Source organism: Xenopus tropicalis, chromosome 2 (assembly GCF_000004195.4).
Source record: "Xenopus tropicalis strain Nigerian chromosome 2, UCB_Xtro_10.0, whole genome shotgun sequence".
Lineage (NCBI taxonomy): Eukaryota > Metazoa > Chordata > Amphibia > Anura > Pipidae > Xenopus > Xenopus tropicalis.
In genome coordinates, this window is record NC_030678.2 from 83,471,722 (window position 1) to 83,485,410 (window position 13,689).

The 13,689-nt window shown below is 35.5% G+C and overlaps 1 protein-coding gene across 14 annotated transcripts in view; it reads right to left on the minus strand.

Moving 5' to 3' along the window:
- Window positions 1-13,689, minus strand: part of epb41 (erythrocyte membrane protein band 4.1) — a 111,448-nt gene that overhangs the window by 38,181 nt on the left and 59,578 nt on the right. For all 14 annotated transcript variants that reach the window (XM_018091524.2, XM_031896904.1, XM_018091519.2 and 11 more), the window contains 5 exons: window positions 8,814-8,856; window positions 3,772-3,847; window positions 2,550-2,768; window positions 1,795-1,882; window positions 120-272 (listed from right to left, as the gene is read on the minus strand). In XM_018091524.2, coding sequence (XP_017947013.1) covers window positions 120-272; window positions 1,795-1,882; window positions 2,550-2,768; window positions 3,772-3,847; window positions 8,814-8,856 — 579 coding nt within the window. The remainder of the gene's footprint in view (window positions 1-119; window positions 273-1,794; window positions 1,883-2,549; window positions 2,769-3,771; window positions 3,848-8,813; window positions 8,857-13,689) is intronic.

The following is a 13,689-nucleotide window of genomic DNA, read 5'->3' on the forward strand; positions in this document are numbered from 1 at the left end:
CCTGGCTGATTTTTGTCAGAACATTATTGTAATTCAGCTTCTAAAATTACATGCAACATAGTGATCTCCCTAACCTGTGTGTGTTGTTTAATTTTATGATATATAATTTAAAATCATACCTCTCCTGGGCGGATTTTGATGAAGAAACTACTTCTTTTATATGAGATCTTCAGTACTTTGGGCCACGGAAACCTGTTAATCCTCAGATTGTCTTTGAAGACCATAAGACCACCAGAGCAAACACCAAGTTTGATATCCACTCCCTCTAAGTCCTGAAGTATAGATGACATCAGTGAAATCAGAATCACTAATTTTTAAATAGAAAACAATGGATGACAGCAATTACAAAAAAAATGCACAAGATATCTGATTCAGGATGTTTTAATTACAAAATGGCCTTTATAACCAACATTAGTAAGTAAGATTAGTGCAGGTATCTCCTTTTACTACCACCACTGATAAATTATTCCATGCAGATGCATAGGGAATAGTGCATGACAAATGGTCCAAGAATTTCAGAACTGATCAGTGCTTAAAGTAAATTGGAACAGTTTCACATTACATTTTTATAAGCATTTTTTTTAACTAAAAAGGACAAAATATGAACATTTGAAAATAGTGCACTGTGGCACCCTTTCATTAGATTTAAGAGTAATAAATGGTTTATATGGCTTGTTGGGGTAGTGTGCAATCAGTGGAATTTTACAGCGATGCTGTTTTACAAGCTGCAGCATTTAGACAAATAGATGCACCATAAGCTAACTAGACACTTTTTATATTGTCCCAAACTACCTATTTAACATTAATTTAGAACTTTCTTACACTTTGCTGAACCTAAATTATTTGGGAACATCTCTTTAATATTTAATTTTACTTGAAATCTTTTAAACAATTTGCCTTTATAATCCCCAATGTGTTTTAAGACAAATCTAGTATTTGGTTGCTACAATTTAACTTGATTTATGCCTTTATTATCTCTTTTTCACAGAAATGGCTTATGTTACACCACTAAAGAAAATAACAGAATGTGTCTGCCATTAAACAAGAGCAGACTGCCTGAGATGACAGCATATGGCACAGCACAAGGCAAAGACTACTGTAACTGAGACTAAAGAAATATAAAAAAATTACACTATTGTATTAAGCTTTCTAGATGTGAGGGCCTGTGAATATAAATACAGATATAGGATAAATACGAATAGCTTGGGAGCTGAGGTTTTCAAGATAAGACTTCTTTCTGTAATTCGGATTACCAAATCGTATGGCTCCAAAAAAGACATCTACATGTTAAAAACACAAAACAAATAGAATTATTATACCCCCAACGTGGGTTTATGCTATCTTAGCTACCATCAAGTATAAATTCATGTTTACTTAAATATGACTATGAGAACTGCCCTTACTGTATTTTAGCTTTTCTGGATAATGGGGATCATTTTCCAATTGTTACTTAAGTACATAAGTCCCAGAGTGCTGACACACAGGCTACTTCATGATTTGGTGGGAAATCTCCTCTCCTGCAGGCGATGAAGCAACCAACAATACCTGCCCTTTCGGTGTAACTGTCACCTGTATAAAAAACATCACATCCCAGGTAATTGCTTAAAAATGCCTTCTTCCACGTGTTTGGTGCGATTACTTAGGATGGCCACATGTAATGCTTTAGATGCAGCGATTCTAATAAATGTTAAAGGACAGGTTTTGTCAGGCTTCATTTCCCTGTGGGAGTGAAGATTTCTAGCCGGGCAATGACACATCCATTTGTCATGGCCCTAAGTGGTTTAGAAAGCGTACCTTGGCTTGGTGAATATCTACACCATACATGGTAAGCTTTTTTGCATTCTCCAGGAATTCCAGGTCAGCCTGAGCAGGTGTCATAGATCTGAGGGAAAAACAGTACTCAAGGTCACCACATCAAGAAATCCTCAAAGTTCTGAACGTACAAATGCATTTCAATACAAAGAAGAAGAAAATACTGTGTATTTTTATTAAAACATAAATATTGCCATATTGAGATATACAACTCCTCAATCTGTTAATACATGTTAAAACATGTATTAAACATGAATTAAACTGGCATTACTTTTTACCACTACTCTTTTAAATCTTCTGGAGGCCAGGAGCATGCGCAGTTGAAGCTGGGAAAAAATGACGTCAAGAGGCCAGAGACAGTGGCAGACAACCCTGATGGTCTCTTCAGTGGCCTAAGTAAATGAAATGGGCTTGTTCCCTTTAATGGATTTATAATACAGAAGAGCCATAAATAACCTGTAAATGATATCCTTATAAACAATGCTTAGCAATGTCACTTGAGTCAATGACATACTGAAGCTTATAAAAGAACTTTTAGTAAAATATGAAAATATTTGTAGTCTCCTCTGTAGCATTGTGCCTAGTCATGGAGCTCCTTTGCAACTTCTAACATCCCTCTGTTTTATAATTAGTGATATTATAACCTTCAGTTTTAATTCAAAGTTTATGGCTTACAAATTATCTGGTATTTAGGGCACATTTTTTCCAATAATGAGTTTTCACTCCTTCAGACCTACCTGTATGACTTGTGAAGCTCTACAACCTTCTCCTCAAGATCTTTAGTCTGATTCGGACTGAGTTTAAATTCGTTAACATAGTCTACACCATGAAGATCCTCTTCATAGTCACCCACTTCTGACTGAACAGTATAAGAACCAAGCAGAGCAAGAGTGGCAAATGAGCAGGGAAGACACCCACTGAAAATATCTTTGCGTAGCTGGAGACACAGGTAGTACCTATATAAGAAATAAATATACACAGAAAATTAGCTCTGGTTTATTAAAAACAAGAAAACCAATAAACCAAAAGTACAAAAAATATATGTTCAAATATGAAGATTTAAAATATTTTCCACTGGTAGGTGTACAAGAAGCCATGAATACCAATGATGCCTTCTGTTTATAAGCAATTATATGGGCAGTTCACCTTCCAAAAACTTTTTCAGTTCATTTGTTTATGATAGAACCCTAAAAATAATAACTTTTTCAGTTACTTTGAAATTTTGTAAAACTAAAGGTTAAACTTTATGCTCTTTATGCATAACACAGGATCAAGAAATGCATCAACCAAGTTTCAAATGGAGTGTGGGAAACAATTTTGATATAATAGGTGCCCTTAAATGAAACTCTGGGATTATGCTCAGTAGGGGAGAAGGTAAGAAATTAGAATAGTCTACAGAGTTGGTGGCCCCCACTAAGAGCTTCTCCAAGACAAGAAGATGAAAAATGTAACATTACACCTTATATTAGAAAAGTGGTCAAAAAGACCATGGGTGCAACTACTTAAATTGAATAGGTCAAAACGTTACGTTACCTAGCAGATAACAGTTAAGCTGTATAGAATGCAATGCTCTCTACAGAACTTTAGAAAGAAAACCTCTTGTACAAAATAGGACATTTTATTGCCAATAAATAGTTGGTAGGTGCTTGACAAACAGATACAAATTTTAAATGGAAAAAATATATTTTCACTTAAAGAAGTTCCTTTAAACCTTCTTATAAAATTTTTAAGAAAATCTGAACCAATCTTCTACATGGTAATATTTTTGACTTTAGTTGCCAGATATGACCCTATATTGTGAGGTATGTTCTGTGAGCAGCATGCTCTAGCAAGCAAATGACCATGATTTCAAGTCCCCCTCTTATACCTGTGGCTACACACACTCATGTAAACTAACTTCATTTTCTCAACTGTCCAAAAATTAATGTCCAAGCATAAATGTTTTATAAAGTTACTTACCTGGTAATGTCCTCTGACAATTGTGCAGGATCTGGGGGATAAAACTTCACATTGAAAGTGAATTCACATGGACCTCCTACATAAATGATTAAATAAAAAAATGTGAATAAATAAATGACAACAGATTGCAAAATATTGTTTAGCAGTATACAGGACAAAAAGACAGCTATACATACATATGAGATATCTTATGTATACTTATCAGGTCAGCCACAAAATTGATGTTTAATATTTAATAAAACACCTAGTTTATTTACACAAAGCAGGCAGCTAGCTTTTCTCATGCATATTTTTGATTGCATGCCAAAACCACACTATAACATCTCAACAGCATTATGAAAAACACTATCCTAAAAGCAGACACATAATGGCTGTTAAGATGTCAAATATCTTCCTAAAGCAAACTCCGTCAACATTGGAATGGTTTTAGAAATTGAAACTAGCCACACCTGCAGGTGGACCTTGCTCCAGGTAATCAGTGTTTGGCCTATGACCCAACAACAAGATCACAAGAGGCCTTAGCAAGCTGGTCGGCAAAGGATTGTCATCTGCTGCTAACTGGTGCTATAAGTTACTTCCCTATAAAATTTGCCCAGTGTTTTAAATGAGATCCACAGGGGATCCACAGCTGCATCTGTTGAAGTATGACAAAGAAAGAATGAAGGTGTGAGGATAATGGGTCTGCCCTGACACTGGTTTGCAACGAAATTCAACATCTTTCTGGCAGCCTGGCTGCATTAAAGGAACAGTAACATCAAAAAATTAAAGTGTTTTAAAGTAATTAAAATATAATGTGCTGTTACTCTGCAAAAAACTGGTGTTTTTGCTACAGAAAAGCTACTATATAAATAAGCTGCTGTGTAGCCATGGGGGCAGCCATTCAAGCTGGAAAAAAGGAGAAAAGGCACAGGTTACATAGCAGATAACTAGTAGATAAGCCCTATATAATGGGGGTTTGTCTGTTATCGGCTAAGTAACCTGTGCCTTTTCTCCTTTGAATGGCTGCCCCCATGGCTACACAGCAGCTTACTTATATAAACTATAGTAGTCTTTCTGATGCAAACACACCAGTTATAGCAATGCAGGGCAACAGTACAAAGGCCAGTTCTATCCTTACCACCTGCTATAGGGCAGAGAGTAAGGACAGTGCTCAGCTGCAGTTCCAAAACTAAGCACCGAGGCCTGTGCAAAAAACTGGCACGCTATGCTGTTTTTTATACTTTGCAAATCATAAATTACCCCTATTATGTATACAGCAAGATTTTGTAGGCCTTGAACTGATTTTTGTCAAGGGCAATGCAGTCTCAGAAACATTGTCACCTCATCAAAAATTGAGTGGGATACATATAAAGAAGCGGGTGTTTTTCAGCCTCTAAAACCATGTGCACTATCAGACATATGCCATTAAATATACTGGAGGTGGCGATTTTGAGTAATGAACAAAAGTTACTTAATGCCAAGTAGGCTGCTTATAATTTTTATTTTAAATTTTTCCTGAAAACTCTTTAGCAAGTACAAAGGGAACAGTGTGCAATGGCCCCCCTATGCTGAGCGACTCTTGGTTGGAGTTGCCATCAAGAATTACACTAACACATTAGCAGCACCCCCCTGGGGGCCACAATTATTGGCCCATTTGTTGCCTGGGCCCTGCCAGTATAATGAAAATGAAATGGCCCTCTGACATACCACCACACTCCTGACCCACCCCAGTCATGCCACATAGTGATGTAACTTTGATCACAATTCAAGGAAGCCCTGCATCACCAACAACCTACAAATTGCACTTTTAAGTCTTTTGGGGCCCCTGACTGCAGTAACCAATTTACCCCACATATGAAGGCCCTGTTGTTGAAGTATGACCAGTGATGTCCTCCTGCTCTGCTGTGTATTATTTGCGGATATGACTGCCAAATGTATTTTCTTTCGCTGGAACAGCTATTCTTGCTGAGAAGATATTATGGTACTAAGATTGTGTCCATGTTTGGGCTGTCTCAATTATAATAAAGTCCTTTTGCAGCAGATTTATTGTTTAAAACATTGGATTATAATCGTATATTTAAAGCAAAGCTTTTCTTGCCAAGGCAGGTAGAGTTGCAATGACTAATGATGCCTACAATTTTAAATAATTTTACATGCATTTTTTTCTGTAGCTGTGATAATATGTATTGTATAAAGTGAATATTGTGTATATATAAATGTGTGTTAAAATAATGGCAGTGGTGCTGGTTGGGTGGGTTCAATGGACTGCTGCTGCAGGGTGTGGGACTGAACTGTTTCAATGGGCAAGCACTCAACATGTGAAAATTAGGAAAAAAATTTAAAATATGTTTGCTTTCCAGTTTCCTTTTTAAACAACAGTGTTAAGTATCCACTTTTTATTTGTTTCCTTATTCATGGCATAGATTTAATTGATATTTTGAGTCTCATATATTGTTTTTAGTAAATAGAAACAACATTTTCATCAAGTTTATCAGGTACTAGAAATAGCACAAGCAGTAGCAAGTGCATAAAATACACATGCTGTCAAAATTTCAGCATCACAAAAAGAACACAATATAAATATAAAACACCAGATGGCACTAGCTCAACAGCCACTAATACCACAGGATTTTGTGCAAGCATCTTATATTTAGGCTTGTCTGAAGTCACTGAAAATATGAAGGCAATCATTATTAAAATCTAGCAAGCATCTTATATTTAGGCTTGTAATAATAAGTCACTGAAAATATGAAATAAATCAATATTAAAATCTGAAAAGAGCCAAAGTATTTCAGTACATTTTCAATATTACGTAGATAGGAAAATGTCTTATTTAAATAAAATAAATTCCATACAAAAAGGCGTATGATAAGTTATAGAGTACCTATCATACCTATGATTTTAATTGAAGATAAACATTTATGATTGCCCGCGCTTTCATGCTGGGTTTAATGCTGAACAAGCTTGGAACTTTCCTATATTTTTCTCAAATGGGCTTTTGTTATGTAGAGAAAGCTCAAAAGCTTTTAGGTGCTGAAGGTTTTTTTTATTGTTTGTTAACAAAAATTGTGGAAATTGCAGAGCTTTTTCTCTCCTGACACCAGGAAGTTGTGACTGCGTACTGTTCCACTATCGTGGGGATTTCATATGCTATAAATAGCATTCCATACATGAACTGCTGACATCTGAGTCTGGCAGCAACACTAAGCATGAGAGAGCTCATGTTTGATGGTTATGTGGTCAGCTACACTAAGGAAATAATAAAATTACTTACCTAATTTTTATATATTATATATTATAAGGGTGTGCTGGCCACAGATGATTATTTTCTATACAGACATAATTTTGGCTAGCACCCCGCAGAACATTGAGCCTTGGAGTGCGGACACCATTTGGATTGAGATATATATATATATATATATATATATATATAGTATCTATTAGTCTCCTTAAGTAGACAAATTTTTTATTATAATACAGGCTTTTTAGACTGTAAAGCTGGCCATACACGCACCGATAATATTGTACGAAACCTCGTTTCGTACAATACTCGGTCCGTGTATGGCAAGTCGGCGAGTCGACCGATATCGCAGGAGGCCGCTGATATTGGTCAACTCGCCGATCGGGCGGGTTAAAAGATTTTGATCAGGCGCAATAGAAGGTGCCTAAGCAAAATCTGAGTTCAGGGCTGAATCGGCAGAAGGAGGTTGAAATCCTATTGTTTGTACCTCTTTATCTGTCGTTTAAGCCCTGAACGTTAGTGGCCGATTGAACGATCTTTCGTGCGACCGATGGTCACCTTAAGATTGATTGGTCAGGGTCCTCTTTACCTCTTGCTTAAGTTACCGGTTGTTTTTGTATGTAAATCTGCATGTTCAATGTATACACTGATGCGTTGTACAGTGCTGCTGAATATGTTGGTGCCCTATACATATGTGTTAGTAATAATGACAGTAGTAGGTTAATAAAACATAGTGGGCTTTCAATGATCTACTGTTTCTGTTTTAGTGCAAAGATGCTCCACTTATTGTCCACAAAGTTTAAAAGCTCTAAAACTAGATTATCAAACAGAATATGAACAGGAAAGTTTCCTAAACATAACTTAATTGAACAGGGTTTATTAAATATGCACAAATCGCTGCTAACATTATCTTTCAATAGAAACATTTTTAAAGCAGGTCAAGGGAGGAAGTGAGAAGGAAAGCAAAAGAGCTTACAGTGCAAACTCTCTCTACAACAAGGCTAGGGACAGCTGATCAGCTAAAGAGGCTTAGTTGAGCCATCTGGAAAAGGATCAATGTTGCCTGCTCTGTCTGTTCTGCACAAATATGAATGTTTTTAACATCCTACTATTCAACAATATAAATGTTTTCTATAGTAAAACAAGATTTCAAGTTACAGAAGAAAATCTTGGCCCTGAAATTTTCAGTGTATTAGTAGCTTTTACTGATGATTAGAGGCTATTTTAAGATTCTAAAAAAAAAATCACATGTCTGTCTAACTATATAGAAGGTTTCTAATGGAAAAACGTGCTCATTTACTAATGAAAAAGCAGTATACCAAAAATGAGACACACTGCCATATTTTTTTACCGGCAGTGTAGCAACCACCCCACCCCATGTTCCAGATGCTTATTAACCTCCAACTTGGTAAATCACACAACTTCAATTTTTGTTTAGTTGGTGTGAATTGAGTAATTTCTGTTGCCGTGATATTGTGTATTAAACAATTTTAATATGTTAAAGTTACCTTAAGGTTAATTACCCTATTAAAGAATGCATTATTCTTAGCAAGCTTTCACTCCCCTTCATTTTTAGGGCAATGACACATGAGAAAAGGCGCCCACAATAAATCTACTCTACCGCAAATAACTAATCTTATCTAAATGCTTTCCCGCTGGCAATATTTTAAACTGTAAAAAAAGCTGCCCAAAGTTTCCTCGGGTGACTTCGGCATACCTCCTAACCTGCAGTTTTATCATTTGGTTGAAATACTAAGTCACAAATCCTCCTGTAATAACTATAAGGATCAGAAGAATCACAAGGAACTTAGGATAAACTTACCATGAACCTGCTTCCTCATGTCCTTCAAAGGATCAAGCCAGACCTAAGACAAAATAAGTAATGCATTGATTTATTAATTAAGATTCCTTTGCTAAGTAAACCTAATCAAATATAACATTATAACATTTTTAACATCTTTGGAATAGACTCCAACATTTGTGGTTATTTCTAAATGTATGGGTACATAATGCCTGGGTGGTCTAAGATACAGACAGTAAAAAGAGATTCAGCAAGGAGCAGGGCTGTTGAATGATCAAAAGTCTTTGTCAGAAAGTGACAATGGTTCTGTTAAATAGCCTCATATTCTTTGGCTTTTATACAGCTATGAAGAGCAGCCACTGGATCTACTGACTCCAATGAGATCAGTAGTTATAACAAGACAGATCCAATACCAGTATGCATAGCAAAACATTATGGTTTGAAGGCATATTTGTTCCCAAAGATAAACACTTTTTGATGTAGGACATGTTGCAGATGATAATTTTTTTTACTAGTGCAGTAACTCAAAGCATTCAATGAAATGTTTGCTTTTAGTTTCTAAATTGCTGAAGCTGTAATTAAAAGCTGCTCCAGTCTGTTTCAACATCTGATTATTGCTTCTCTGTACCAATTCAGCTACAGTCAGGTGATCCCAATGGGCCAATAAAAGGGAAACCAATGGATGAGCGCAGAGGACCTTTTGTTGCCAATTCAGTTTGTCCATGTTTGACATGTCAAGCTTTTGGAAATTGTTCCCCTGGACACGTTAAATAAATTTGTACTGCTACTGCAATTAAACCTTTTTGGAACTGTTAGCTGCCTTATGTTACCCTGAAAATTGACAAGTCAAAGTGCTAATTGTCAGATCTCTTATGACTAGGAATGCACCTAAACTTAATCTTCCACAAAAGGATTACACTGAATCCTAATTTGAATATCCAAATGAGTAAAATCCTGAGTAGGGATTTGTGTGCAAGATTGGAGAGTAATGTTGGGGGATCCTAGCTCATGGCCTCTGTTCAAATTCACAGATGTTTTGTTTGGTTTGGTTGAGTAAAGGCCCTGTGCAGGCCAGTCAAACTTATCCATCTCCATCACCATAAACCTATTCTGCACAGCCCTTACTTTGTGTGGAAGGCTGTTTCACAAAGTAGGATTTAAAGGATTGTTACAAACATCAATATATACTGTACTCTTAAGGCTTGTCAATTAACTAGGAACCTTAGCTCAAACCATGTAAAACAACCCCAGGCCATTGTTTCTTCTCTACCAGACTTTACTGTTGGCATTATGCATTTAGGCAGGTAGTGTTCTCCTGGCATTTGCCTGCCAGATAGTGAAATGCAATTAATATCTGCCAAGGATGCGTTTCCACCATTTCAGAGTCCAAACACAGGAACAATACTCCAGCCGACCACTACCATTGTGTACAGTGACATTAGGCTTGTGCTTGGCTTCTGGAGACAGTTTGAAACCTAGCAACAAGTGTTCTAACTGAAGATGTAATATTAGAGAGAGTGGAAAAAATGTGTATGAATACTTTTGGCCATAAAGTATACCGGTGTGAATGTACTATATCGGTTTCAATATTTAGTTGCAAGAAATACATTTTTACAGATAACATAAACTGATCTGTTCTAATCTATAAATAATCTACCTTAGACTCTGCAATCTACAAAGAATTTATGTTATGTCAGTGCAGACTTGTAAAGTAGTTTTACTGATTGACAGCTAATACATGACTGGTTTGTCCTCCCTTTTCCAAGATGATGTTTTGGAGCGGTCTTTAATTTAAAAAAACAAAAAAACCTTACAGTAGAGACATATTGCAGGAAGGGGAATAGAAAAAAGAATTTGATTATTTCAGAACTGGTACAACCTATTTTATATAATTTATATATTTGAATGTATAGATAGGTCGTTATAAGTCTATATATGTGCACTAGGGTTGGCTTGGAAGGGTTGAACTTGACAGACTTTGGTCTTTTTTTTAACCCAACTTAACTAAGTAACTGCTATATTTATTTAAAAAGTTTCTTTATTCTATAAGATAAAGAATAGGTAAAATGTTTGTTTTCAAAATGATATAATTTCTTCTCACTACTCTTCTGTTTCAAACTTAATTTGTTAATTAATTTTGGTTTTAAGACAATGCTATGTATGTTGCATGATACATTAGTATACATTATGTTTTTAGGAGGCTTGTATAAGACCTGTTATCCAGAATGGTCGGGATCTGGGGTCTGTTAAAAATCATTTAAGGAAAAAAGGAAATAATTTTTAAAAATTAGAATTATTTGCTTATAATGGAGTCAATGAGAGATGGCCTTCCTGTAATTCGGAACTTTCTGGATAACGGGTTTCTGGATAAGGGATCCCATACTTGTATTGTGGGAGGCTTTCTTGGTCATTTTATAACCTTGGTTTTTATAATTTTTCTGTTTATGCCAACATTTCTGGCTTTCGCACAACTAAGCAGAAAGTACTGGACAATCAAAAAGGTTAACAGTTCCCCCACCACTTATTTCAATTTTACACTCGACTCCTCCTTGAGCTCACAAACTTTTTTTCTTCTCCTGTTATTTCCCTAAGGACATAGCATTCCAATATATTTTATTTGTAAAACATTGTCCATCCTGTTTAATATGAAAATCAATACAAATCATGGAAAAGAAAAGGGTTAACAGTCTTTCTAACACTGAAGTATGTAGCTCTTTGTAATCTTTGTTTTTATTGGTTTTTCACATGTTTCATTGTTGTAGTTATTTCACATGTTACATTTATGTCATTTTGTATATCGTATGAGAAGATAAGAGAGAGTAAGCAGAAAAGAAGAAAAAGGTAAAAATAAAGAATAAGAAAATAAAGAACAAAGGACATTTTAACAGTTTGCACTCTAGGTCTCTAAGCTAATGTTTGTTACCTCCTACTAGAAGTATGTAGCTCTTAACCTGTCAATGCACACATGGCAATTTTTTACTTTAAAACAAAGATGTAATTTTCATTTCAACAATATTGATAGATAAATGTGATATAATTTAACAAATATCACCAATTAAGTTTTGATTGTCGACTGTGTAATATAAACATATACTGGACTCATGTTGAAATCGGGGTTATGCTAATCTTTAATTTAAACCACAAGTCCTTGAATTTAGGTGGCATTGCTGATGTGGAAATAATTGACTTCTGTCCTAATTAAAGATCCTGTGGATGTTGCCTGCTTTGTTTCCCAAATGAGTTACCAAAATAGGTTGAAATTTTGTAGTGAGTGACTGGCTGCTTGGGGTTCTGATGTATTTCATAGTAACATAGTAAATCAGGTTGAAAAAAAAAAGACACATCCAACCTTATAAGGCTTTATATAGCCTGCCTAACTGCTAGTTGATCCAGAGGAAGGAAAAAAACCCTTCAGATGCTTCTCTAATTTGACTCAGGAGGGGGAAAAAATCCTTCCTGGTCCCTGGATCAACTTGTACTAAGAGCTATGTCCCATAACTCTGTATGTCCTCACTTGCTAAAAAAGTCATCCAACCCCTTCTTGAATCTAATATAGCCAGTACAACTGATTCAGGGACAACCATTTCTGTTACGGTTTTAGCAGAAAACCTAATGCAATCTTTGCTCTGAAGGACAGTCCTTAAGGTGTTAAAATGTACTTTTCTGAAATTCAGGGTCTTTGTTGCCCCTGTGTATATTTGTGTTTGCACTTTACATTAAATGATATAATACTATGGTCACTATTTCCCAGGGGTTCAACCACTTGTACCTTTGCTATAAGTTCTGGGTCATTAGAGATCACTAGATCCAGTACAGCATGGTTTCTGGTTGGCTCCTCAACAACCTGTAACAAAGTTGGCATGCAACAAGTTTTTAAACAAAATTGTTTTGTTCTTTCCTAAACTCCCTTTTTCCCTGTAAACCCCTGTAAATAATAAGATCTGCATAAACAAACTCTCCCATTCCCAGCTGCATTCTTTGTTAGGCTTTGGGATGAGAACCAGTTCATCCTGCCGAGTGCTTCTCTGAGGACTGGTAATTTGTTTTGTCACTTACCCCTTTGCAGAACCAGAAAGTGGTACAAGAATTAATAAAATTAAAGTGGTTACATTTTGTTTAGTGATAGCTATTACTAAAATCGTATTTCTTAAACAAAACAATAGACAAAAAGTGTTTTCAGCACAAGCCCTATTTATGGAGTTTATAGTGAAATTGGTTTATACTGCCCCTTTAGCTGTTAATTTGACGCTCAACATATTGAATTGATAAGGATCTTATAAATCAGCAACCCAAGGTGTCACTAATTCTTAATGATCAGGACACTATAAGTTGCTTATTTAAAAAAGGCACTAGCATGTTTAAATTTGTGCATGGCAGTATCTTCTTGTGATGTCACCTTATTCAAAATCCTAGTGTAGAAATGTAATGTACCAATTAAAATAAGATAAAAAGTTGTATAAATAAACAGCAAAAGGAAACACTTCCATTTTTCTTTGTCATGCTGGTTATATATATTCTCCTAAGTGACCCTAGTATAGGGTTTATGCATAAAAGAATTGATAGCAAACATATTTTTCATTAAAAGGACTTGCCACTCCAACACAGTTTTGTTTTCATTGTATATTTAACTCCTGAGTGAACTCTTTTAGGGAATTCTCTACTGGTACATATGGAGAAATTCTGAGTAAGCATTAGGTTTGTTTTCAAGCTGCTTCCTTTTGGCCGAATAAAAGTTGTGGTCAGCAAGGTCATCAAAAACACTGGAACCAAACTTTGTTATTTCCCTTAAAGGACATGTCAACCCCAAAAATATTGTTTTGCCTAATAAGAGAAAATTAATTCTAAGCAATTTTGCAATATACATTCATTACATATTTGTTTTTCTTTTAGTTATTTT